The sequence below is a fragment of the Ochotona curzoniae genome, unplaced genomic scaffold (assembly GCF_017591425.1).
Source record: "Ochotona curzoniae isolate NIBS_2020 unplaced genomic scaffold, NIBS_Ocur_1.0 contig_883, whole genome shotgun sequence".
NCBI classification, from domain to species: Eukaryota; Metazoa; Chordata; class Mammalia; order Lagomorpha; family Ochotonidae; genus Ochotona; species Ochotona curzoniae.
In genome coordinates this window covers 18,390,021-18,416,404 of record NW_024466599.1, presented here as the reverse complement: position 1 = coordinate 18,416,404, position 26,384 = coordinate 18,390,021, and the positions used below count along the sequence as shown (strand labels likewise).

The window sequence follows — 26,384 nt, the reverse complement described above, 5'->3', positions numbered from 1 at the left end:
AGAACAGCTCGCCGAGGTTGGGAGAGGGGGCTGGGGGAAGAAGGGGGCCGAGGCAAGAAAGGACCACAGAACTGCTCAAAGTGCCTGTTAGGGTTGGCTCGAAGCACAGTGAATCACGTTCAGATAGGGGGAGGGCGCCCAGGCCCTTCCTCCCGGGCCCCCCACATCCTCCCCATAGGTGGTGCGTGGCCCAGCCCCACTTCTCCCACCCGGCCTCCCCAGTAGCTGCTGCGGCCGGCCGGAAGGTGCGCGGGGCAGGTGGCAGCGGTGCATCCTCACGTGGGGGGAGCCGCCCAGGGCCTTTACCAAATGCCGCTTGACCTGCCGCCGGGGGGTGCGAGGATCCGGGCCGAGGCTCTCTTTGGAACGTGGTCATCGATCTGAGAACCTGCCGGGGTAGGGAGAGCTGAGCTGAGCACGGCTGCGCAATCCAGGCGTGTGTGAGGGCCGGGGGTCTGCTCGCCGGCCGTGAGTGAATCTGAGTGGTCTCTGCGCTCGGAGAAACCCAGGCACACTGAGGGCCACCCAGCTCTGGGCTCAGCGACACGGCTTGGCACTGACAAGTGTGAGGGACAGGACACTGCCAAGGACCCAGAGAGTCCACTGATGGCCTGGGAGCCAAGACGCAGTCGCAGCGGACAGAGGGACAAGCACAGAAGGCCAGGAATCTGAGGTCACAGTTTGCTCCAAGTGATTGGAATATATAAATTACAATTGATTCCCCATGGGGGCGGGGATAAGGAAGGTGGACATGGGGAGGTGAAGGAGGAGGAGGTCAGAGGGAGGAAAGAGAGCAGGGTCTGGCAGTGTAGGGCTCACTACGCACTGGTGAGGATGGGTGGGTGGGTGGGCCTTCTAAGGTGGGGCACCCCGCTTTGTGCAGGGCTCTCAAGGGGTCACTAGGGTTGAAAACAGCTCCAGTCAGAAAGTACCAGAGTCTCCCAGGAAACCTAACATGCCTCCCACCTCGGAGCGTGCACTCTCGCAGCAGCAGGCTGCAGGCACGGGACTCCCTGCTTGCCCCAGGGGCTCCCCGCCTGCCCCAGGCCTCCACAAACTCTTACCCGAGAGGCTGAAGCTCGACTCGTGCAGGTCCCGCATGCCCCCGTGCCGGGTGACAGGCCGCGTGGGCGTGTCCGCCAGCGGCGTGCCTGACTCTTTCTTCCCAGGGTGCACCACGACAGCCACGTCCCCCAAGTAGGGTGTGCGGTCCACTCCTTTCATCTTCAAGGTCTGGGAAGGATGGTGAGAGAAGAGAGAGAGAAGACACATGCCATCAGCGACGCCAGCCAGCTGGCCGCAACTGCAGCCTCCCTGACGGGGACCCACGTGACTGCTGACAGCTGGGGCCCAGGGGCTGAAGACCCATGTCAGCAGGGAGACGGGACAGCCACAGGCTTCCGGAAGCCCTGCATGGCCACCAGGGAGGCAGTCTCGCTAGGGGGACTAGGGACTGAATTAACCCTAGGAGAGGTCACTGGAATGTTCTTCCTGGATCTTTTTCTATCATGTTGCTTTTCCTTCTTTTTTCCTCTTAGACATGGGGAAACAGCAGTAATAGCTAACTGGGTGTTACAGTGTGCAGCCAAGGTGGAGGAAGCCTTGTCTGGAAGTTGCTTCTTTTTCCCAACGTCTTTCTCAACCATCCAAGACAATGGCCTATTCTGCAAAAGCAGCGTCACCTGCAGCAGCACGCCTCTTCCTAGATACTGCGAGTGGACAGTACTGTCTTCTCAGACACCTGTGGCTCCTGTGCAGTCTCTCGCAGTTCACCACCACGAGAAAGGCTCTGCCCCCTCGGCTTATTTACCACAAACCCTGGGGTGGCTGCCTTCTGCTTGGGTCTCAGCATCCCATTTCCCCACAGTTAACCATGTTGAGATTAGGAGCTGGCAGCATTGGGGCAGGCATGTGATCTGGGGTTAGGATGCTTGGGTCACACGTCGGAGTATTTAGAGACCTGGGTTGAATTCCCAACTCTGGCCCAGTCTAGGCTGTCACAGGCTTTTTTTTTTTTTTAAGATTTATTTTCATTGCAAAGTCAGATATACAAGGAGGAGGACGGAAGATCTGTCCGATGATTCACTCTCCAAGTGACCGCAACGGCTGGTGCTACACCAATCCGAGGCCAGGAGCCAGGAACTTCCTCCAAGTCTCCCATGCAAGTGCAGGGTCCCAAGGCATTGGCGTGTCCTTGACTGCTTTCCCAGGCCACAGGCAGGGAGCTGGATGGGAAGTAGAGCTGTTGGGATTAGAACTGGCATCCATATGGGATCCCGGTATGTTCAAGGCAAGGACTTTGGCCACTAGGCCATGCCGCCAGGCCCCTGTCACAGGCTTTTGAGGAATGAACAAGCAGATGGAAACTCTCTCTCTTCAGGCCCAAGATTAAAGTGGAGAAAAAGAAGCTGCAGCCTCAAAGGGCAGACCCATTGCTCCTGGGATAGGCAGACTGTGGCATACATAACACAAACCCCATAGCCCCAGCAGGTGGAAGTCCAGGTTTTAGGAACCAAGCACTTGCAGGTGAAATGGCCTCATGGAGTCTCACTCAATGACTAACGCTCAGCAGGGCCGGGCCTCCCAGTGTCTCTTGGCTTAGCTCAGCACAGGAGCAGCAGGCCAGGTGTGAGAGCAAGAACATCGTCTGGAATGGCGCTTCCCCGATGTGGGAGTTGTGGGAGCAGGAGGGCCAGGTGGGGACGTCTGTTTCTTGGTTCCCCTCCTCTCCAGGGCCCCTCCCTAGCTGTCTCCTGTGAACTGGCATCTGTCTTGTGTTTCTAAACTTTGATTATTTCTAGAATCTTCACTAGGTTGAGCCATCATTGCTGCTGCCTAATCCCTCCAAGAAACACCACCCCACACATCGGCCGATTCCCTCTGCAGACCATCTTGTGTGTGAAGGCGTCACTCCTCCAGGCGCTGCCATGGAACAGGGTGCTGAGCCTCCTGTCCCCACCAAAGGTACATGCTGAAGATGGGGGCCGGGGAGGACACTGGCCAACCTGGGATTTAACACTGTTTTCTGACACCCCAAGCCTGCTCCCCAGATAGCACACCTGGGCTTCATATTTCTATATTTGGCTTCTAGGAGGGAAGCAGCTTCTCTTGCTTTGAAACTAGGCCTTTCCCCAGGGGAGCTGATCAGCAGCTTTGATCTTATTTTTATAGATGTCTTTATTTATTTGAAAGGCAAAGTTACAGAGAGGGAAGGAGAAACAGAGAGAGAATCTTCCACCTGCAGGTTCACTTTCCAAATGACTGGGCCAGGCCAAAGCCAGGAGCCAGATAGGAGCTTCTTCTTGGTCTTCCATGTGGGCACAGGACTCAGGCCCCCCTCAGGTGCTTTCCCAGGTGCACTAGCAGGGAGCTAGATTGGAAGTGAAGCAACTGGGACTTGACTTAGTGCCCACATGGGATGCCAGTACCACAGGCAGTAGCTTAACATGCTATAACACAGCAATGTCTGCCATCCCCAGTTTTTCTTTCATTAAAGATTTATTTGGAAGGCACAATGACAGAAAGAGAGCAAGTGAGAGAGAAATGACACTTGCTGGGTCACTTCCCCAAATGTCTAGAAGCTGGGACTGGGCCAGGCCAAAGCCAGGAGCCAAGGACCTCAAACTCAAGCACTTGGACCATTATCTATTGCCTCCCTGGCATGTTAGCAGGGGAGCTGGATTAGAAGCAGAGTGAGTTGCTGGGACAGGACCTGGCCCCTGGGCATGGGATGCTGGCATCCCCTAAGCAGCCACTTAGCTCCTTGCCCCGCAGGGTCTACTCTGGCAACCTAGATCTTCAAGTGCCTGCTTACTTTTGGGCTTTGGAAGATGGCTTCCCAAATACTAGCTCTATTCCTGCTTATGTCATCCAGAGTGGAGGAAACAGCCAAGCCATGGCAGACCCCCCGAACCCTCATAGCCCTGGGCATGCAGCAGCCATGGCACACATGGCCCTCTGGTGCCTCGAAGAACTAGGGACTCTGTCTGATCATTTACAACTCTATCTTGTCATCCGAGGAGGAGGGGAATGGAAGCCCATGTATTTCAGCATAGTACACCCCTTGCTCCACACTGGCCAGAAGAGAAGTAGGTGGGAAACTGGGTGAGAAATCTCTGAGTTTGAAGACAACTCTGCAGGTGCACTCTGCCCTGCCTCCTTACCTTCTCTCTCTGGACAAGCTTCTTGTAGACAGTGTCTGGGAAGGACCTCAGGGGGCAGAACTTGCCGGTGCCCTCGGCGCACATGAACACACCGTTCTCGTACACAACACGGCCCCGGCTGATGGTGACCAGGGGCACACCGTGGCAGCGCATGTTCTCATATAGGTTGAAGTCTCCGCCCTGAACCTGGGTGCTGGCTGAGATGGTCCTGGTGGGGAGGCAATGGGGGGAGATGTTGCTCTAAGAGACAATGAAGATACAATAGCTGGATGGGAAGGGAGGACCACCCTCCACCTCCCATCCAGTGAAGGTGGGCTGTTAGGGGTTGAACTCTATGCTGCCATAATTCATAGGTGAACGTTTTAATGCCCAGAACCTCAGAATGTGATCAAAGCCTGGAGAAAGGGTATTCAGAGGGGGCCACGGAGGTACAGTGAGTTTGCAGGGGTGGCCCTGATGCAATTTGATTGCACACTTGCAGGGAGAGGACACCCAGACACTGGGAGACATGTGGCCCCACAAAGGAAGTGGGATAAGACGGCCACCATCAAGCCGGGGTCCTCATTCTCTGGGCCCCATGGAGGGTAGGGATTCTATGCTTTGGGCACTCTGAGTCTCTTGCAGCCAGGTTTACTTTGTGGCTTCGGGGTCCCACACCACCACGTCAGCGTCGGCGCCCGGGATGATGCGGCCCTTGCGAGGATACAGGTTGAGAATCTTAGCCGCGTTGGAACTGGTAACGGCCACAAAGCGGTTCTCGTCCATCTTTCCGCCAACCTGGAACATTACAGGAGTTGTTAGGTCAAGTATGTCCTGGGCACATGTCTTACATTTCTGCAGACTTTTCTGTTGCGCTAATAATCTTTTTGTTTATTTGGGAGGCAGAAGGGAAAATATTGGTTCATTCCCCAAATGCCTGCATTGGCTGGGGTTAGGCTGGAGCCAAAGCTGGAAATCAAAAACTCAATCGAGGTCTCTCCTGGAGGTTACAGGGACCTAGGGAACTGAGCCACCATCTGCTGCTTCCCAACGTGTGCATTCGCAGCAAGCTTTAGGAAGAGACCTGAGCCAGGAAGCAAACCCAGGTACCCCAATATTGGATGCTGATACCTTTTTTTTTTAAAAAAAGATTTACTTATTTTTATTGGAAAGGAAGATATACAGAGAGGAAGAGAGACAGAAAGATTTTCCATCCACTGATTCACTCCCCAAGTGACCACAATGGCTGGAGTTGAGCTGATCCAAAGCCGGGAGTCTCCTCCAGGTCACACATGTGGGCAGGGTCCCAAGGCTTTGGGCCGTCCTCCACTGCTTTCCCAGGCCACAGGCGGGGAGCTGGATGGGAAGTGAAGCTGCCGGGATTAGCACCAGCGCCCATATGGGATCCCAGCGCGTTCAAGACGAGGACTTTAGCCACTACGCTAGTTAAGATGCTGACATTTTAACTGCTACATGACTGTCTCCCCCTAGCACTGTGACCTGACCTGGAACCTTATAGCTTCCTTAGTCAGAGCTGCCCATGCCACGGGTGCCCTCTCAGATGCCCAGTAGCTTGATGCCATGAGCTCACTCAGCCCTTGGGTGGTGTGTCCGCTCTTGTTTCAAAAGGCTCTGCCATTGGTAATAGTGATATACTGTAATAGGAGGTATTTAAAATTAATTCTTGGAACTTTCTATTGAATATTTCTGGATCATGGTGGTCTGGGAGGTGGTCACTACAGCCTTGGAAAGTGAGGTGAAGTTATTGCATTTCTCTCTGGAAAAGCATCTTGCTGTCCTACCCTTCTTGCCATGAGGGTGCCAGGCACTTCCCAAGCTCCTGGCTTAGTCTCCAGCATAGCACATCTCCTTGGAGCTCACACTCTGCATTGAATCTAATCATCCGTGATAGATTAAGACCCAAACTACCATGTGCCACGGGCAGAACAGGTGTTATTCAAACGAAATCCAGTCCCTACCTGTTTTGAAATGCAACTAGATTAGATGGATCCAGAGCCTTAAAACATTTTTTTAAAAATATGCATCTTGGATCAGAGACCCAATCCCAAGAATCCTTTCTATGGAAATGAGCAGAAATGCTGACCTACTACCGACAGCATCATTTCTAAGAGTGAAAATTTGAAAGAGCCACAAGTTCCCAACCTCAGGAGGGATTAGTAAAGGCTGTTGCTGGACCTTGGCCACTGGAGGAAATATTTTGCAGTCATCAGAACGATAATGTAGACAAATATCTGGATGAGGGGGTATTTGGCACAGTGGTGAAGGCATTGCTTGGTGTTGGAATATATTCAACAGGAAGGCTGGGACAACAAAGGCCAGTGGGAACCTGTGGAGAAGAGGCTCCAGGAAAGAGGAGGCTTCAGGAAGGAGTACACCTAGCAGGCCCAGGGCGATAGTGTAGCGGCTAAAGTCTTGGCCTTGAACGCGCTGAGATCCCTTATGGGCGCTGGTTCTAATCCCGGCAGCTCCATTCCCCATCCAGCTCTCTGCCTGTGGCCTGGGAAAGCAGTGGAGGACGGCCCAAAGCCTTGGGACCCTGCACTTGTGTGGGGGACCCAGAAAAAAGTTCCTGGCTCCTGGCTTCAGATCAGCGCAGCACTGGCTGTTGCGGTCACTTGGGGAGTGAATCATCGGATGGAAGATCTTCTTCTCTGTCTCTCCTCTTCTCTGTACATCTGCCTTTCCAATAAAAATAAATAAATCTTTAAAGAAAAAAAGAGTGCACCTAGCGTGTATTCTTGTCCCCAGTGAGTTCCTGGATGGCGAACATCTGTGCTCTAGTTAGCCAATCATCCTGGATCAAAGCAGTGTTCCTTATCAGTATCTCACACCAATGGTGCTCTGATCCAGCTGCCTTGCCAGCTCCCCTAGAACTCCCTGCTTACACATGTGGCACGAGTTGTATATCAAACCTGACCTTTGTAACCCTTGTCTGAACTGAGCTGAACTGTGTTTGAACCGTTGCTTTGCTGAGTGTATATAAACAGGAATCCTGGAAATCCAGTCCCCCAAGAGAGCACTGTCCCTCCATGGTCACTTTCCTTCCCAGGACCTGCCAGGTAAACTTGCACTTGGGATGCTGCAGCCCATGTCAGAGAACTTGGGTTTCAGCTTAATCTCAGGTCCCCATTGCAGCCCCTTGCTAACGTGCACACCGAGCCGTGACGGTCCAAGGACTTGGGCCCTTGCTAATGTGCACACCAAGCCGTGACGGTCCAAGGACTTGGGCCCTTGCTAATGTGCACACCGAGCCGTGACGGTCCAAGGACTTGGGCCCTTGCTACCCACCACCTGGGAGACCCAGACTGTTTCTGGCTCCTGGCTTTAGGAAGGAAAGAAGAAGAAAGAAGAGAAAGGAAAGAGGGAAAGGAGGAAGAAAGGAACGAAGGGAGAGAGGAAAGAAATGGTGGGCAATTATGCTGGCGCACTGTTATGATTAGCACAAATTTGGCATTAACGAGATCCAAATTGCCTGCCAGCTACTGGCCTGGCTGCTGCGGGCATCCAGGGAGTAGATGAACAGTTGGGAGATCCTTGTCTTTTTCAAATAAATATAATATAAGAAAATAATATTAAACAGTGACAGCAAATGAATATATTTTAAAATAAAATCTTTACTAATAGAAGACATTCAAAATATACTGTTACTTGCAGGCAAAAAACAAATAAATGTAAAAAGCTGAACCTGGTTATTAAAGTACCTTAGGGTGCATCACAGAACCAGAAGGAAATTTACCGGAATGTCAATTGCTTTATTTCTAGGCATGGAGTTTTGGGGACTGTTTTCTTAAATTTTTCAGTATATTCAGAATTTCTATAATAGGTCGAATACTTTTCCCATCAAGGGGTAAAAGACCTTTTGCTTTGAAAGGGAACAAGACCCCAGGTGACACCTGTCCTACCTAACCTAAGCTCAGACTTGGCAAGAGGAGAGGTTGCAAGAAGGGGCTGAGAGGGTGAGAGGAGGGGCCACGGGGGACTGGGCGGGGCAAGAGGAGGGGCCGCGGGGGACTGGGCGGGGCGAGAGGAGGGGCCGTGGGGGACCTGGGCGGGGCGAGAGGAGGGGCCGTGGGGGACCTGAGCGGGGCGAGAGGAGGGGCCACGGGGGACTGGGCGGGGCGAGAGGAGGGGCCGCGGTGGACTGGGCGGGGCGAGAGGAGGGGCTGCGGGAACGTACCACGCCTCTCTCCCACACGACACTCATCCGGTCCTGCACACCACTGACTCCGTGTGGGATCTTGGTGAAGTCCTCCTTGCCCATGGCTTTCTGCTTCGTGGTGAATGGCCGATGATCCGACGCCACGATGTTGAGAGTGTCACTGGATGGAAAGAAAGACGGGTAAGAGGAGCAGAGAAAAAGCTTGGGCCCAGGGAAGCGGACACAGCCGACTCCACTCTTAGCTCTGCCACTCAGTAGTCCTGTGACCACTGTGTGGACCTCAGTTTACCTATCAGCAGCTTGGGAACATGTGCAGGTTGCCAGTACCTGGGGAGGCTTGAGTGACAACCTTGGGGATGACACTTCCTAAGGAAGTAGTGTTACTCTCAGGAATTGTATGCTAAATCCCTCCCACCAGACCCCACTGGCAAGAAGCAGGTGCTGGGTAAACATTCCCCATTCATTGTTAAGCTTTGCTAACCTCCCCAAGCGGTAGGCAACTGCCTAGGCTGCCTTATACCTAGGTGAGTGCCAGTAGAAAAGCAGCCAGTAGCTGGCAGGCACTATGGATCTCGTTAATGCCAAATTTGTGTTGATCGTAACAGTGCGCCAGCATAATTGCCCGCCATTTCTTTCCTCTCTCCCTTCGTTCCTTTCTTCATCCTTTCCCTCTTTCTTTCCTTTCTCTTCTTCCTTCCTTCCTCCCTCCCTCACTTCCTCCCTCCCTCACTTCCTTCCTTCCTTCCTCCCTCCTTCACTTCCTTCCTTCATTTTTCTCTCTTTCTGTCTCTTTCTTGATATGTGGGGAAGGCAGAAAATGCTGGGTTGGGACATGATACCCTGCGCCCAGGCAGATGGTCTGGGGAAGAGGGTCTGTGGATATATTGGAGTGGGAGCAGCCGAGGGCATCTTTAACAGGGGAGGAATGACTTCTGGACACTTCCATGGAGTGGGCCACTGCACTCACAGGTAGGCAAGGGAGCTGAGATGGTATGGACTGGGTCTGGGGCGGGTCAGACTGCGCTAGGCTCCAGCACCCTCTGGTGCTCATGACAGCTAGAACGTACGTGGGACAGGCCAGGCTAGGCTGCAGTACCCAATGGATCACATGAGAGCCAGGGCCGTGGTGGATTGGGCTACGCTGCGCTAAGCTGTAGTGCCCATTGGTGAGAGCGAAATGGGTACAGGCCACATGGTGTAAACATCTGTCTCAACTATGTGAACAATGTTTAAAAAAAAGACAGTAAAAAACAAAAAAATGTTTTGCTAACCAACTCTGAGCTACATCCTTCCTTGAATGTGGAGTTCCAATGTCCCAGAAGGAAAGAAAGCAATGAGGGCAGAGAACTCTGACCCTGTAAGCCCACCAGGCTTTGCAGGTTAGCAGGTTCACTGCCAGTGCCCTCTGTGACCTTGGTCATAGAACCATTATCAAGGTTGTCTTTCATGCAAGGCTGTAGGTGGCAAAGGCCCACCAGGCCCTGCAAGTGCTCCCTAGGTAGTTTTGACCGAAGGCAGGACAGTGAGAGGGGACACAGCATACCAGGCCCTCTGCCAAGCCAGGGGGCAGACTGCCAGCCCATACTCAGAGAGAGGTCTCTGCAGGCCAAGGGCTCGCAGGCAGTGAGGGGTAGAGGAGTCAGAATGTCTCTGTTGCCCAGACTGGGGTACCTCAGGAGGAAGGGGTTGATTTGTGTGGAGTGTGGAGGAGGGCCTGGCTGTAGCAGGCAGGGGTCATAGGCAGCAAGTGCTGTGTTGAGTGCCTGTGGTATCTACAGTACTCCCTGCAGCAAGGGGAGCAGTGACAGAGACCCTCTCTCCAGTGATGAGATGGCAAACCCTTCCTACTCTTGAACTGTCATGGGCCATCTGCAGTCAGGCTTCCCCGAGCACTGTCTCCTTGAGAGCTTGGCAGGGCTCAGTGGCTGCAGCTCTTGCCGGATGACCAATGGCCTTAGCCAAAGCCACAGGAAGAGGACTTGGCTCTCTGTGCCATGGGTTGACACTACCTGCGAAGGCCACTCTGGGCCTCTGTGAGGGCTGTGGAAGAGACTGAACATGGGGCATAGGGGATGCTTCAGAACCTCAAGGACACACCTCACCAGAGAAGAATGGACTCTTCGGAGTTTCATTTTATGCTTGGGGTGGAGGGTCTCTAGATACCTGGGCAGGGCCTGGAGCAGAAGGAGTCCCTAGGGGCTGGTGTTGTGGTGTAGCAGCTGCAGCCAATGGCAACATTCCTTATGGGGACTGGTTCAAAACTTGGCAGCTCCACTTCTAAGCCAGCTTCCTGCAGATGGGCCTAGGAAGGCATCAGAGGGTGGCCCAAGGCTTGGGTCCCTGCATCCATACAGCAGACCTCGAAGAAGCTCCTGGCTTTGTGCTGGCCCAGCTCCAGCCATTTTGGCCTTTTGGAAGATCTCTCTCCCTCTTTCTGTCTCTACAACTTCAACTTTTCAAATAAATATTTAAAAAGTGGTGAAGGAGGGGAGCTATCACAGGATTATAGCCTGCCAGTCAGGGACCCATGGGTATGACCTTAATACCCACTATCGAGCACCCACCTCAAAAGGCTCCATACATTGGGTGCTTACTATGCAACTGCAAATGAATGTGGGATTTTGGAGTGTGAGCCCCTTGGGTGCTGCCTGAATCTGGGAGATAGGAAACACCCCTGCAGGGTCTTTAGAGTTTAAGCCACAAGTGGCCTTGTCAAGTGCATCCTTTAACAACTTACATATTCAAATGAAAACAATTGGAAATCAGATTTTCAGTAAAGGACAAATCTTTATAGGTTGTACCTTTTGTTCCAATGGAACCTAATAGCATCACTTTCTAAAGTAGATAATTATGAGAAAGCTCATACTTCCTTAACAGAATAATTGGTGTCTGGATTTTCTATCACGTTTTGCATCATTTAGATTATAACCAATAATATGCTATATATAAAAGCAAAATTATACTGATAATAAATTACTGTGAATGGAGTGTTAAAGTTAAGCTTCAAATTCTATTATATTAAACAGAACACATTTTTTAATAAGCACTAATTTTAAAAGGCCTTCAAACTGTTTTTGCAACATTTGAAATTATAATTTTCCTTAAATGCAAGACAATTGGAATACATTTGACAGAGCATGATATAAAAACTCACACTACTCAATGAATGACATTGGTTCCAGTGCCTATTTGAACTTGCCTGGGTCTAGGCACTATAATTTGGGTGGGGCTAGGCACTTGTTATCTTTCCATTCTCTCAGTAAATGTGTGTGCCGTCAACAGGGGTATTTAAAGAGCTTCTTTGGTCTTGGAACCAAGCCCAAGACTATAGTGAATTCTTGATGTTACCTTAAAGATGACAAAAAAGAGAGTTATTATCCCAATGAAAAATATCTTTAGGAACAAGAGCTGGGTCTGGACAGGTTGGCTTGGTACTTGAAAAACTGGCAGAGATGCCCACATGCTGCAGTGGAGCAGCCTGGTTTGGTTTCCCATCAGTGCAGACCTCGGAGGCGGTGGTAACAATTGGGGCCACCCTCTTGGAAAGCCTGGACTGTGTTCCTGGCTCCTGGTCCCACCCCCGGCCCCGCCCAGCCCCAGCTGGTGCAGACATTGAGTAGTAAACAGGTAGATGGCAGCACTCTCTCCACAACAGATAAACAATAACCAAAAATAAAGAACTGTTCTTGCCTTTCTCCTTTCATCTTTGCCTTTCCACTTCACTGAAATCCATAGGAGCCGCTGCTGCTTGCTGCTACACCACACTGTGGGCCTGGATAAAGTCATGGCCGTTGTGCCAGCTCGCTCCTGGCTCCTCCTTCACCCTGAGACCCTGTCAGAGGCTCTCCGCTCGGATTTGGGAAGCCCCCTCTCCACCACCTGGCTAGCACACCAGGATTTCCAGTAGGAATTTCCTAGTTGTGACAGTCGGGACAGAAAACTTCAGGGATTAAATCAGTAACCCTTGGTGGGGTCTGTCAGTTCCTGCCACTTCCGCCCTGACACAACAGAAGGGCACACGTGGGAACTTGAATACCCCGGCAAGGAGAGAGCAACTGCCTCATCCCCCAGAGCATCACTAGAGGGTGGAAGGAAGTTGCAGTATCCCAGGGATGGCAGGCAAGGCACAGGTGCACCAGGGCTGCCATGTCTTACTTGGCCAGCAGGCTCATGAGGTAGGTGGAGGTGTTGGTGTCCAGCCTCAGGGGTGGCACGGTGACATAGGCGGCGGCGTGGGCCCAATCTTGGTGGTAGTAGTGCAGGCCTGTCAGCGTGGCGTGGGCAGTGGTGGTCTCGGCCAGCACAACCTTCCCTGGAGGAGGAAGAAGGGTCCCAAGCATCAGCAGGCCACCAAACCCTCAGGGAACCTTGGTCTGAGTCTCTCAAGTCTTCAGGTGAAAGGGTAGAAGTCACAGATAAGGGAAGGCTGAGAACCCGGAGCCCTCTCCATTCAACAACTGACTCTGTGGACCCTTGGGTGCATGCTCCCCCACTTGACAGGGATGCTTTGGTTTGGCTGAAGCAGTGGCGTGTGCAAGGAGCCCTGGGGGCATGATGCTTAGCAGTGGGGTGGGGGTGGGAGCACGCAACAGCCTGGGCTGGTTTGTGAGCAGGCAGATGCTGTAGCAGCTTTAGGACAACCACTGGATGAGGAGGGGGGTGTCCGAAGCAGAGCCAGAGGGCAGAGAGCTGGGGTGGCGGGGTCGGTGAGCCCAGTCAGCAGGCTGGGGCAGGGACAGCACAGGTAAGACCCCAAGAGGGGCTTCAACTAGGGGAGGGATGGGAAGGTTGCCATCCAGAGGGTAATCCCAGGGCTGTGACTGTGGCTTTGCTGCTGTAAGCCCTGGCAAGGCTAGCAAAACCTGTGGGTGTTAGCCACAGGTGCCACGCCAGCACCCCCAGCCCCCGACAGCCAGCTGACTGCAAGAAAAGCTGGGCCCACTCCCTGGCGTTTCTCCAGGGACTTCCCAGACAACCCCCTGAAACGTGCGCTGGAACCCATCCAGGATTTATGCTGGATGCCAAGGCAACCACTAGTAAAACCTGAGAGAAATGTTGCCAGGCCCAGCGGAGGTGGCAGACTCTGTATAAAGCTGTTATGCATACAAATGTGCAGAGGAAAATATTCCCCTTTCCTTGGATGAGCCCAGGTCAGTGCAGGGCAGGTCTGAGAAGACAGTAGCAGAGGGGGTGGGGAAGAAGCTGGCTGAGTTCAGGCCTTAGGAGTCAAGTCCCAGGAGGTGAGGAGGGGGCATGCTTGGAGCTGGCGGGGCCCGTCATTCTCCAATCCCACCATGTGGTCCTGTCCAAGCCCGGGGACTCACCTTGCATCTTAGCAGCTGCGATAACATCACCAGCCGAGATGCTGGACACGTTGACCAGGTAGATCGGACAATGAGTCTAAACATAAGGGAAGAGTGGGAAATGGGAAGCAGCATCCCATGCATGCAGCAAGCACCAGGGTAACCCCGCAACACAGCTCCTGCTCCCACCCCTGCATCGTTGCAGCCTGCCGACTAGGGGAGTCTTAAGCAGGGAACACAGGGCTGGCAGCCAGAGCCCAAGCACAGGCCAAGGAACTGCACCAAGTGAGGCAGCCAGCAGCAGCCAGCACTGGAGCCCCACCGGGCCCTGGGGCAAGACTGTCTGAATCTCACATTCTCTTCCATCTGACAACCACAACTGCACTTGAAAAGACCATCCTTCTCATTGTTATCTCCCACTTATAACCAGGATGACTTTGAGATAGCGAGGATTATATTCTGTATGCCCTGCTGAACTTCTGGGGGTCTCTGTCTGAGTCCTGTGCTTGCTCAGGTCCTTCCTTGCTGCCCGCTAAGCTTCCATCCGGAAGGACTGGATGAAATAAGTGTTGCCATGATGATCAAACAATGTCACTGCCCGGCCACAAGAGGGCTGATGGGAAACCGTTTCCTGAGGGTTCTGAAGCTGCCCGCGTTGACCGATTTCTTGTGAGTGGCTGGACTCACAATCTCTCTACACCTGTAGTGTTCCTCAACAGACACCCTTCTTCCTGCTAGCATTCTCCTGGGTATCCCAGGTTGTTCCAGAAGCCAGAATGATGCACACACTGACGTCTGGGCCTCCCACCCTGTGAGTGGGCCTGGGACTCTGCATTTTGAAGTTTCCAGCAAGTGAGGTTGAAACTGTTGGTCCGGGGAACAGCACTTCAGAATCACCAGTCTCGCTCAGATTATGGGAGAATGGACTTTGGTATGGGGTCCCCCTACCCAAGCATGGTGGAAAGCTGGTGATGCTCTCATCCTAACGCTCTGTAATACCTGCCTCACAGTAGAATGTTTGCAGCCACATCTCTTCCCCTCCTCTCCTGCTCCCATCAACTCCTTTTTACCCTGAACCACATCAGGGAAAAAGTGTGAGAGCAGTGGTCCAGAGGTTTACGTGATGGCTCTTGCCTACTTCTCTGAAACAGACTCCAGCTGGGGGAAAACGCTGTGGTTTCCCCCATAATCTGCCATGCTGCCTACCTTGGGAGCTGTCTGCACCTGTGTAATAAACTGAAGCTCCAGCAAGCTCAGTGGGGTGGACCAGGCTACTGGCAGGAATTGGGGTAGGAGACAGATTCGACCCAACAGGCAGTGCTGGAGTTCTGGGAGCCAGGTGTGTTCAGGAAGGTACACCCCTAGGTTGGTTCCTGATTGCAAAGAGATGAGGCTGCTTACCCTGTTGGCGATGGTGATGACACGGTGGGCGGCTTCCGCTTCCAGCTGTCAGCACAAAAGATGGGGAGACACCAAGGTCACCATTGCCTCCCAGCTAGCCCACACCTGTGAAGAGCCCACTGCATCGAAAGTACTGGAACATCTAACTTGGACCTGGGGCTGGGTGCATCTGGACACACAGGGCGCTGTCTCGGGATAGGCAAGAGCACCAAGCTCTAACCACCCTGGTTCCCACAGAGAGTACGTCCCAGGACTCAGTACACCAGGACATCCTCATTGGACTACTTGGGGCTTGATGAAAGGCAGTGAGGTGATGAAGCTAAGGAAAGCCCGAGCATCACCTCTTCTGGTTTCTGGTGCTTTCTCTAGGCATCTGTCTCAGAACCACTGTGCAAGAGCAGCCGATACTGCATTCACTGCTGCCTGCCAAGGCAGGCCTCTATGCCTGTCTCTTCTGACATCAGGAGCCAGAGGAACAACTGGAACAGGGGTGGGAGAGAGTTAATAACTCCTGGTTGTTGGGGGTTAGTAGCTCCTGGGAGAGGGAAATCAGGTAACTTCTGAGATGCCGTAGGTGGGGTGGGGGCTGTCTTGTACTTTGGAGAGTCATTGGCAGCATCCCTCACCTCTGCGCCCCTCCCCCACAGCCTCTCCTCCCCACCCCTGCACTGGAGTAACCCCAGCCATCTCTCAGCATTGCCCTTTGCTCCGGATGTACACCAAGGACCTCAAACTCCACGACACATGCTGACGGGGACTGTGAGGCCACCACCTGAGTCAAGCCTTGCCCTCCCTCTCTCTCGTGGGACTTCACAAGGAAGCCCCATCTCCTGTCCACCCTGGCTGCCTTTGGCCTCCTAAGCGCACCCTCAGTGGATGTGCTGCATTGAACCCAGTGTGTCTCCCTCTACCTCCAAAGGCTCCAAAAAGACCTCTAACCCAGACTCTCAGAAAAGATGGCGGCAGCCTCCGTGGGCTGGAGGAACTGGCCAACTGGGACAAGTCCTGTGTGGCGCTTGGACCCCACACTCTGACTGCTGCCCTGGTTGCTTGAGGTGCCCCTTGATGTCCATCAGGGACACCCCTACCCTCCCACTCTGCAAATGAAGATCAGCTTCCTTCCATAAAGGAAGGGCTGCCCTAACAGATGCTACCAGAGCAGAATTTGCGGGGAGGGACAGTAGGAGTTGGTCTCACAGTTTCAAGTCTGTGTGCTTAGACAAGGCTGGGGGCAGGGCAGAGCAAGGCTCTGAATGAGTGTTGTAGTGAGGGGGCTAGGAGCAGGGGCACAGATGTGTCTCTCATCTCCGGGTTGGGGAAGGGACCTCATCCCAAATCACTGAGTCACTGGCTCTGCCATGTAGTCTGCCTTTTGTCTCCCAGCACCCCATGGCTGCTGGTATTGTCTTTGACATCAGAATCAAGCAGAGTGAGTGTCATTCCCCCTTACAGTCTCCCCCCAAGGAAGCTCAAGGTCAAGTTGCCCTCAGCATGGAGGAAGCTGCTCCTGGGAAGCTTCTGGTTGGGAATCGCCTATGTAGAAGGCAATACAGCTTCCATTTTGGATGTCACTGCCTGTGAGTCTGCACGACACAAATTGCAACAAAGGACACAGGGTTTTTCTCACCTCCTCCGGACGGCTGATCTCAATTCCTTCCGGGCCTGTGATCCCCAAATCTAGGGCTTCCTTAGCACCCTGAACAACAGCAAGAGGAAGAGAATTCAGAGAATTGTAGCTATGCAGAAATACTGAACCTGTGCCACGGCAGAAAGTGCTAGACCCAGTCCACCCCAGCAGGCCCTCCACTTTCTCATTGCATAAGGCTCATTTCTCAGAGAGGGTTTGTGAACACACGATGCCCCATGCACTAGGGTTCTGCCAATACTTCTTCACCATGGCTGAACCTGTCTTAAGATGTGCTTCAATTATTAGCCAATAGGCCTGTAATGTTAAAGGCAAGCACTTTTAATGTTCAGAAAGCCAGAATTTTCTCACTGGAAATATAAACGAATCTCCAACTCCAAATGCATTTTACACCTTAAAGAGACAATGTCTTTTACAAGACAGTGGGAGGGCTTGCATTTTCTGATCAACCAGGTGTCACCCAGGGCATCCACATCCCACACTTTGTTTTACAACTTGTTTGATCTGAACCTTGTTGGATCAGTGACCAGGGTCAGGAAGCCTCGTGAGAACTGCCTCTACAAGGGTCCCCATCTGACACCCTCTACTATAGACTTGCCTCAGCCACCAGCTCCCCGTTTTCAGCGTGGACCCGGGCAATGGCCCCGATGTCCCTGCAAGCGTGCAGCACTTGATACAACTCGCTGTCCCGAAGCATGTACAAGTCCTTGTAGGTCATGAACATCTGGAATGAGTTGACGCCCTTCTCCCTCACCAGGGTCTCCATCTCTGCTTTCACCTGCAGAACGAGCCACAAAGGCGATACTGCATGAGGAAGACAGATGGCAGGGCGGGCCCTGCGTACAGGAGACATGGGGCCTGCCCCGTCTTGGTCCAGGCCCACCACAACCTCATGGTGCCTCACTTCCTTCCATCCCACCTTCCCAGCTACTATGAGCAGATGCGTGCAAAAGATTTTTGAAAACCATAGTTGTAGGCCCCCTTGCCAAGCTAGGGCCACACTTTCCTCAGTGGGTAGGCTTGTTCTGTGTTTGTCCCTCCAAACTAAGCTTATTGGTAAATGCAGGAAGATGACTTCTTTGTCCATGGCCTGTCCTCCCCAAGCCCACACAGCAGAAATCACCTTGCAAAGACACTGATGCCACAACCCCGGGACCCAGGGGGAACAGTGAACTTAGGAACAAAGCAAAACACGACTAAATGTAGGAATTCATCCCCATGCTGCTCCTCTTAGGGAAACATCTTTGGTCTCCACAGGAAGACCAGTTGAAGGTCAGTGAGCTGACAGGACTGTGCGTGACCAGGGCATTAAAACTGCACAAGGGTGGGACTCGCCTTAAGCGAAAGCTGCTATGGAAAAGACATGGAGTATGATGAGTCTGAAATCCTAGATATATAAAAGCCCCCACAAGACATGAGTGCTTAGGGATAACTGGTCTGGCCTTTGTTGCTGGGAAGTTGAGCGGACCCCATATTCCAGGTCATTTCAGGGGAAAGGGAGTGGAGAGAAGCTGTGGGGCAGGAGTCTCGCCCAGAGGGAGATGAGGGACAATGGACATTTAGCATGGGATGTGTCTGTGACCTGGCACCAGGAGGAGAGGGCCTGTGTGCTGTGATGGTTTTAGGATTCTAGAACCTTCTGCTAGTCTCAGGTCAGAAAGAGTGGGAGAGAATAGGTGAACCCCAAATTCTGGTTAGGACCAGAGAGCAGAAGTATAGTGAGATTTTCACAATTTTACCATCCTGGAATGAAGTGTGGCCCTTTGTTCAGGGTCTGTAAGCAGAGAACTTGGTGAAACTGCTTGCTACTGGTTGCTTTTCCGAGCCTGGGACACCAGAACACTAAGCAGCACCTGCAGCCTAACAAATGCTCGGTGAACAGTTGTATACCCAGGCCGCTTCCCCAAGGCAGGAGCAGTAAAACGCTGAAAGCAATGGCAAACCCAAGGGTTTGCTTATCCGTGTTCAGGAAAACCAAGGAAGTGGGACTCTGCAGGAAGGATGCTGAACTCTGACCCCGGGGCTTAGGCAGGGATAGCACAGGAAAGCCAGAGCATGGCAGCACAGAAACTAAGTGGGCACAGAGGCTGAACTGAACAAAGGGGCACAGCTGGGGCAGCCTTGGTGCTCGGCTCAGAGCAGGTGCTGGGCCCCAGGAGGCCAGCAGCATCCCAGGTTGCCCTGAGCAGGGATGGGGCCTACAGCTCAACTCAGCTCAACTCAGCTACCGGTGCAAAGGGGGAGAGTTGTTTTGTGCCTGGATGAGCCCTGTTCAGCCACGATGCAGCAGTGCTGCCTGGCTGGTGCAGGTGGAACCTGATGCGAACATTAGGACATGTTAAGGGTCTGTGGTCAGATCCAGGAGCCAGTGGTCTGAATGCCTGGGATTGCATGCATGGTGTTGTGTCTGTGTTAAGTAGAACAAGCCACTGGACTCCCAAATGCTTTCCATTTGGGCCTCTGGGAGGAGTTAAGCCGGTGGTGGGAGGGTTGCCCAGAGCACTTCCAACTCCAGTTGGTTCAGCCAAGAACTTCTCTGCCTTTAAGGTCCCTGGGCTCCTTCCCTTTCTGTTCATCCCACCAGCCCTGTTACCTTGGGAGCCCACCAGGTGATCCCCACGTGGAGGGCGTAGTCGCAGCAGACCTTGGGATCGGCCAGAGCCCGGCACTTCTCATAGGCATCCACGAGGGAGGTCTCCTTGTCAGGCAGGACATGGCCCATGACCATGGTGGTGCCGCCCACGAGTGCCGCCTGTTGGAGGAGGGGAAGAGGCATCGGGTCAGGTCAGCCTGCAGCCAAGTTGCTGACACAGCAAGACACGGTCAGCCACGGGGAGGCAGGGTCTTTGGGGACAGCAGCAGAGGTCACCTTGTGAGGATGAACACAGTAGGGTCCAGGCAGCTATGGGGCTGGACAAAGGTGTGGGAGAAGACATGTATGTCTCATTGTCACTGTGGAGTCAGAATGCAGCCTCTCCTTTCTTATCTTGGGTTTCAGTTTTGGAAAAATCCCCATTTGTTACCAGGCCTAAGCCACCCCTCTTTTGCCAATGGGAATATCTCCCCCAAATGACTTTTGGCCAACTTGTATATACTGATGACATCACCAAATGTCTAGACATAGTAGGGAATTGGTATAAGCTCCTGGTTCCTGGCAGTGGTAGCCATGTGGGCAGTGAATGGAAGATCTCTCTTTCTCTCCCTCTGTCTGTAACTCTGTCTTTCAAATAAGTAGCCAAGTTTTTTTTTTTTTTTAAGAAAATAATGATATAGATGGCATCATCAAATGTCTTGGTGTGACACACAGTGAACCAGGATGTATGAATGTTAATTTGGATATATTGTTTTTGTCTCAAATTTATGAAGCAATTTTATTCCAAGTTTTCATATTTATCTTCAGCATCAAGGTATTTGCCATCAGTTGTTCCAAGCACATTATCTTCACTTCCATTTTGCTTGAGGCAGAGAACTTTTTTAGATGTATGTGTGGGTCCCAGCACCATGGCCTAGAGGCTAAAGTCCTCACCTTGAACACGCCAGGATCTCATATGGGCACCGGTTCTAATCCCAGCAGCAATCGAGGACGGCCCAAAGCTTTGGGACCCTGCACCCTCATGGGAGACCTTGAGGAAGTTTTTTGCTCCTGGCTTTGGATTGGCACAGCTCCGGCCATTGCACTCACTTGGGAGTGAATCATCGGACAGAAGATCTTCCTCTCTGTCTCTCCTCCTCTCTGTATATCTGCCTTTCCAATAAAAGAATAAATCTTAAAAAAAAAAAAAAAGGATGTATGTGTGATTTTTCTTTGAGCATGACCCCAGGGGCTCAGTTGACTAATCCTCCCCCTTCAAGTGCCAGGATCCCATATGGGTGTTGGTTCATGTCTGGGCTGCCCCACTTCCCATCCAGCTTCCTGCTTGTGGCCTGAGAAAGCAGTAGAGGACGGCCCAAAGCCTTGGGATCCTATACCCATGTAGGACCCCCGGAAGAGGTTCCTGGCTCCTGGCTTTGGATTGGCTCAGCTCCAACTGTTGCGATCACTTTGGAGTGAACCAGTGGAGGGAAAATCTCTGTCTCTTCTTTACAATGAAAATATGATCTTTTTCTTTTAAATAATGCTATCAGAATCCTAGCAAGTATCATTCTATTAAAGATTTATTTTTATTGGAGAAGCAGATTTTAAAGAGGAGAGATAGAGAGGTCTTAAAATGGCCACAATGGCCAGAGCTGAGCTGATCTGAAGCTGGGAGCTAGGAACTTCTTGGCTCTTGCACATGAGCCAAAGGGCTTGGGTCATTATCCACTACTTTTCTGGTCCATGCAGCCAGGGACCCTGAGAAACTTGAGGTCTGATTTTGTGCAAGGCTCAAGGCCACCGACAGAGGGCGATAGCTCTGTAATACACCTGCGGGAGCCCGACTGGGAGACAGGGAAGGGACAGCACTGGACAGATTGTAGCTTTACTAGCCGGCTTCTATTTCTGATTCTGCTGGCTGGTGCCAGGCTGACTCATCCTCACAGCAGGTGGTTGTACTCGCTTTTATCCTGAAAGGCATTTCTGGCTTGTACACGTGCAGCTGGGGGTGTCTGATACACTGGGATTTTACACACTCAATTGCTTTATTTTTCTGTGGTTCTGGATTGTTTTCCTTTGTATTCTGGCGAGTACATCTGCAGTCGTGGGAAGAGGAAAGGAAACTTTCAAACAAACAGCATGGGTGATAGAGGAGCCAGGACTGTCCTGAAGGGTTGTGGGAGCCAGGGCAAGGGTTGTAAAAGGAGGGCAAGTTAACAAACCATCACACAGGATACTGCCCTGCTCTGACAAACCTTTTTGTTTTGTTTTGTTTTCAAAGTCAGATATGTAGAGAGAGGAGGAGAGACAGGGAGGAAGATCTTCTGTCCAGTGATTCACTCCCAAGTGACCGCAACGGCCAGTGCTGTAACAATCTGAAGCCAGGAGCCAGGAGCTTTTCCCGGGTCTCCCATGTGGGTGTAAGGTCCCAAGGCTTTGGGCTGTCCTCGACTGCTTTCCCAGGCCACAAACAGGGAGCTGGATGGGAAGTGGGGCTGCCGTTATTAGAACCGGCGTCCATATGGGATCCTGGCACGTTCAAGGCGAAGACTTTAGCTGCTGGCCACGGTGCCAGGCCCCAACCTGTCTTCATAGTGACTAAGAGGGCCAGGCTTGAATTGAGACTCTTCAGGTCCACACTGTTGGCAGCCACCCTGCAGAGAAGGCAGGCTTCAGCTGTGCCTGTGCTAGCCCCTACCCCTACCCTGGGTCCATCTTGCAGCCCACAGGTCCCCAGTCCATTCAGCGCCCTCAAAATGCCCAGGGGGCTGTGTGTACATCCTAGAGTTCAGTGAACAATCTGGGATTGTAAAGGACTTGCAAGTTCTCAGGACCAGCCTTTAGGACATTCCAGGAACCTAGAGTGGCTTAGGGATGTGACCCCATGGTGTGGGGGGAACAATACCAGGTGTCTGAGAGCCTGGGCAGGGTATCCCTGAGTCCAGAGACCCCTCCTGTCCGGGTCTAGGAACAAACACCAAAATCAAAAAGAATTCTGGCAGGCATTGGGAGCGTCACAGCAAAGCTGACTTGGCCACTCATCGATGGTAACCCCGAGCAGCCCTGGGGCCTAGGGAGGGCCTGGGAGTGGCGGCTATGTGAGCATCTCTAAGCTGGAGTGGTTATTATGGTGGCTGCTACTCCAGATCTCAGAGCACGGAACTTCACAGGATCAGCAAGCGCCTGCCCCCAGCAGCTGCAGGCCTGGGAACCCAGCCCAGGCACTGAGTGAATGCAGCCTGGCATCTCCTGTAAGGCACGAGACACACGGAGCTGGCTTTCCCGGTATGTGCCGTTGCGACCCCCAGGCTGAAAGCTGAGGAGTACAGCCGTCCCCGGCAATGTGATAGCACAGATGTGACAGATCTTTTTAGTGTCAGCTCACACAAACAGCCCTGCAGATGTCAACAGCTGAGCACAACCCTGTCTTACTTCAGAGGCTTAGGGAAGGGTTATGTTTAAGAAAATGGGACAACTGTCACGTGTGCGTGTGTGTGCGTGTGAGCATGGCTGTTTTCTTGTAAGTACAGGGGTGGTTAAGGAAGCTGCAGGTCTTTAATGGAAGTGAGTACAAATGAAGTTTGCGGAGGCTGGCAGAAGGGTTGTGCCGTAATGAGTGGAAAAGACAGAATTGAAGATGTGCACGTGTGAGATGTTCAGACATAGAATTGTGTCTTGCCGTGTTTATTTGGATATATTTTGTAAACTAGGAAATGCAGTGCACAAAGGGTCCCTATGGCACAATTTAATCTTCTGTCATCACTGCCTAGAAATTCTGAATATTTAGAGCTGAGAATCCCACTGTTTCCCTTTTGCGCTGGGCACTCCAAATGATGCAGTCCTTGTGGCCATCACTTAGACTGGCCTGATGGAACAGGACCCGGTTTTTAGCCATCTGCCAGGCTGCACCTCCTACTAACTCAGCTGGTTCCCACTGGATGTGGAAGAGCACGGCCTGCTTGCTCACTCCTGCTGCATCTCACTGGTCTGCAGCCTCGGCAGCTCACCCTGCTGTTCACTGGTTTTCTCTGACTTTTGTGTTCAGTTGGCGCCATCACTTCCCAGTCCTCCCCGCTGGCTGTACCATTTGGTGGAGGCCTGGGCTTGCTTCCTGGCCTGCGCCTCCTCTCATACTATGCATTGCCACTCCTGAAACTCACCTGTGTGCTTCTGAGGCTCAACAGAAACCACCAGCAGCAGCCGATCCACAACACACTTTGGGAAAAGGACATTTCTCCCACACCTATCTACCCTGAGTGTAAAGCATATTAATGCCATTTATGGAGATGAAATAGCAGTGATGAGAGTTAGACTCAGAGGTAGGCAGCTGGAGGTTTAAATCCCAGCCTACCACTTCTCAGTTGTAAAACCTTCAGGAAATTACCTAGTTGCTTTGCCTTCCATTCCCCATTTTACAAATGCAGATGGTATGTCCCTTGGGGGTTACCAGAGGATTACAAGAGATAATATATGTAAAGCCCGTAGCTCATATCTGCACATAGTAGGAGCCCAATAGATTGGACTGATGCTAGCAAATACCTAGGCAAGCCAATCAAGGTGTGCAGTTGTGCCATCCGTTAAATGCATTGGATGCTTCGGAAGTGAGAGGTGTAAGCAGCTCCATGTGCGCAGGGTCCAACTGGCAATTAGGACAAGATGAAAGGCTTCTTGTGGATGGAAATTACTTCAGAATACAAGGCAGCAGAACACAGTATTCCCCAGGGGTGGCAAACAGCAACATAATCAGGAGGTGGGCAGAGGAAGGAGACACCCAGTTAGGATGGCTGTGAGCTGCTGGGTGGGAATGATCGGGCTGGGCCAGAACACTGCAAAGGAATGTTGGCCAATAGGGTACGCTGGAGCCCCAACAGGCCTGAACGGTCGTTAAGTCAAAGCAATCTGAATTGAATCAAACTGGGTGGACCTTCATTAACTTGGATTCTCTCAGATCAGCAAAAGTTGCTAACTCTCAAGCAGGAGGTGGTGGCAATGAGAACATTTAAGGAGAGTGGGATTTCGGAATATAGATGATATCCTGCTACACTTCCACCCTAACAACATGCCCAAAAGGGAGGCAGTCAGGACAGCTGGGCTGGACTTCTGGTGGACCTCTGCTGTAAGTCATGTATAAACATAGCAGGTCCCAGACTTTGTAGCAAAGGAGGAAATTGAGCTGATGTTCCACAGAGGAATTGGGTAAGACTTTAGGAAAACCATGGAATTGTGCACAAAGGTTAAATCGGTGTGGCTGAGTGAACACATTTTAGTGCATGACAGAGAGTAGAAAGAAAGGCCCAAAAGCACCTGAGGTTTAGGGATGGAGCCCTGGGCCACTGGAAGTCTGGCCCACACATTCGCCGCTGAGCTTGCGGCCTCAGTATGCTGCAAAATGTCACCAGTCCTCTGATGGCACAAAGCAGGCAGGAGCAGCCCAAGCTTGGAGCCTGACAGGCTTGAACTTGAGCTCTAGCTAAGTCACCAAGGCATTCCAGGGTCTTGGGCAAAGCAAGCTCTGGACTTGAATGAGTGGAGTGGTGTGTGCATTGGGGGTGGTCTGCAGCATGTGTCTCCGGAAGTGGAGAGCGCTGTGGTGAAAGATAAGGATGCCCAAGCCAGATGTGTTAAGTGTGAGATTTGGGGGACCCTCCAACAGGCAGGTGTACAGAAGCATCCGGACTGAAAGCAGGAATGCAGGCGTCACTCGCAACTCATTTCCTACAGGAGTGGAAGAGAACAACCGGACAAGACCAGAAACATCAACAGCAGCAAGTCGAAAAACAGAAAAATGGACCAAGACTCAGAAGCCTGGACTACAGGCTATGGACCCCTAGAAAAGCTCCACTCAAACCTCTGAAGAACCACCAAGATCTGATTCTCACCCCAGGCAGGGTCCAAGCAGCAAGCCACAGAAGCTTCAAGATTAAATTGGCCCAGAGAGGGGACGGGCATTTGGTGAACCTTAGGGTGAGGGTCCAACATCATCATCTGAGCCCCTAATGTCACCTCCATCTGCCGCAACACACTCTGGTATGCCATGCTGCTTCCCTGACACCCCCATGGGAGACCCGGATGGAGCTCTGGACTCTGGGCTAAGGCAGCTACCTGACTCTTTGAGTATTTAGGGGAGGAAAAGAGCAGGGGTTTTCTTTCTCTGGCTTTCTTAAAATAAAATACAATTTTAACCCGAATTTCACAAAATATAAAAGAAATTAGACCCAGAGAGATGCCCTTGAGAGGTGCCGATCTGCCTGAGGACTCTGGTCACTGTGTCCAAGCCCTTCCCCAGCACTTCCCCAGCCACCACGGCCAGCAGGAGTGGCCCTCACCCCAGCTTGTGAGAGGCTGGCAGTGCTGCTGGCCTTCCAGCTATGTTCTCTGCACAGCCCACATGCTCCTTATTTAAAAGTGTGACACTGATAACACCCTAGCATAGAAACCTGTCCCCAACCCCCAGTCCTGTGTTAACCTCCCACGCAAGCCTAGCAAGGCAACCTGCTAGCAAAATGCAGCATCCCCCCCCCCCCCCAGCAAACTCTTCAGCCCCTTCAGCGACTGTAGGCCCAGGAAGGAAATACATATTTGTTGGCGGCGGACTATGTATCCGTTCTTAACATTTATCATCATAGTTGATCCTCAGAAGGACCCTAAGGTAGAAAACAGGACCTTGAACAAAGGGGAACACACCCATGTTCACAGCACTCATTACAGCCAAAAAGGCAGCGACATGTGGGATGCGGGTGCTGCAAGCGAGGCTTAGCGTACTACGCCACCACGCCAGCCCCTTCAATAAATCCTTGAAAAAAAAGAAAAGATAATGTGCATTTCTCACAAACATTCTATGATTTTTACCTAACAGAAAAACTCATAAGGGCATAAAACAGAATGTAGAATGTTCCGGCTGAGAGGGGCAGCTGAGGAGTTGGGGAGTTGGACGGTGGTGATGTCGCACACAAACTACACATGATCCCTCGCACCTGCTCACTTAAAACGGCAAACTTCATGCTAGAGATATTTCACCCCATACAAAACTGTTCTTCAAAAATGACTATGCAGGGTAGGGGTTACTTTTCTCGTTGTAATGGCTGAGAAAACAGACTCAGGAAAAAATTTACAAGGCCACCACGTTGGACCAGGGTCC

The 26,384-nt window shown here is 52.1% G+C and overlaps 1 protein-coding gene across 1 annotated transcript in view; it reads right to left on the bottom strand.

The window, feature by feature from the left end:
* Window positions 1-252: 252 nt before the first annotated feature.
* Window positions 253-26,384, bottom strand: part of DPYSL5 (dihydropyrimidinase like 5) — a 39,497-nt gene continuing 13,365 nt past the window's right edge. The window contains exons 2-12 of the mRNA XM_040993955.1: window positions 19,265-19,423; window positions 17,270-17,449; window positions 16,654-16,722; window positions 15,027-15,071; window positions 13,647-13,722; window positions 12,478-12,634; window positions 8,341-8,482; window positions 4,798-4,940; window positions 4,164-4,371; window positions 1,065-1,233; window positions 253-388 (exon numbers count right to left, since the gene is read on the bottom strand). Of these exons, the coding sequence (XP_040849889.1) occupies window positions 303-388; window positions 1,065-1,233; window positions 4,164-4,371; window positions 4,798-4,940; window positions 8,341-8,482; window positions 12,478-12,634; window positions 13,647-13,722; window positions 15,027-15,071; window positions 16,654-16,722; window positions 17,270-17,449; window positions 19,265-19,423 (1,434 nt within the window). The 3' untranslated portion in view covers window positions 253-302. The remainder of the gene's footprint in view (window positions 389-1,064; window positions 1,234-4,163; window positions 4,372-4,797; window positions 4,941-8,340; window positions 8,483-12,477; window positions 12,635-13,646; window positions 13,723-15,026; window positions 15,072-16,653; window positions 16,723-17,269; window positions 17,450-19,264; window positions 19,424-26,384) is intronic.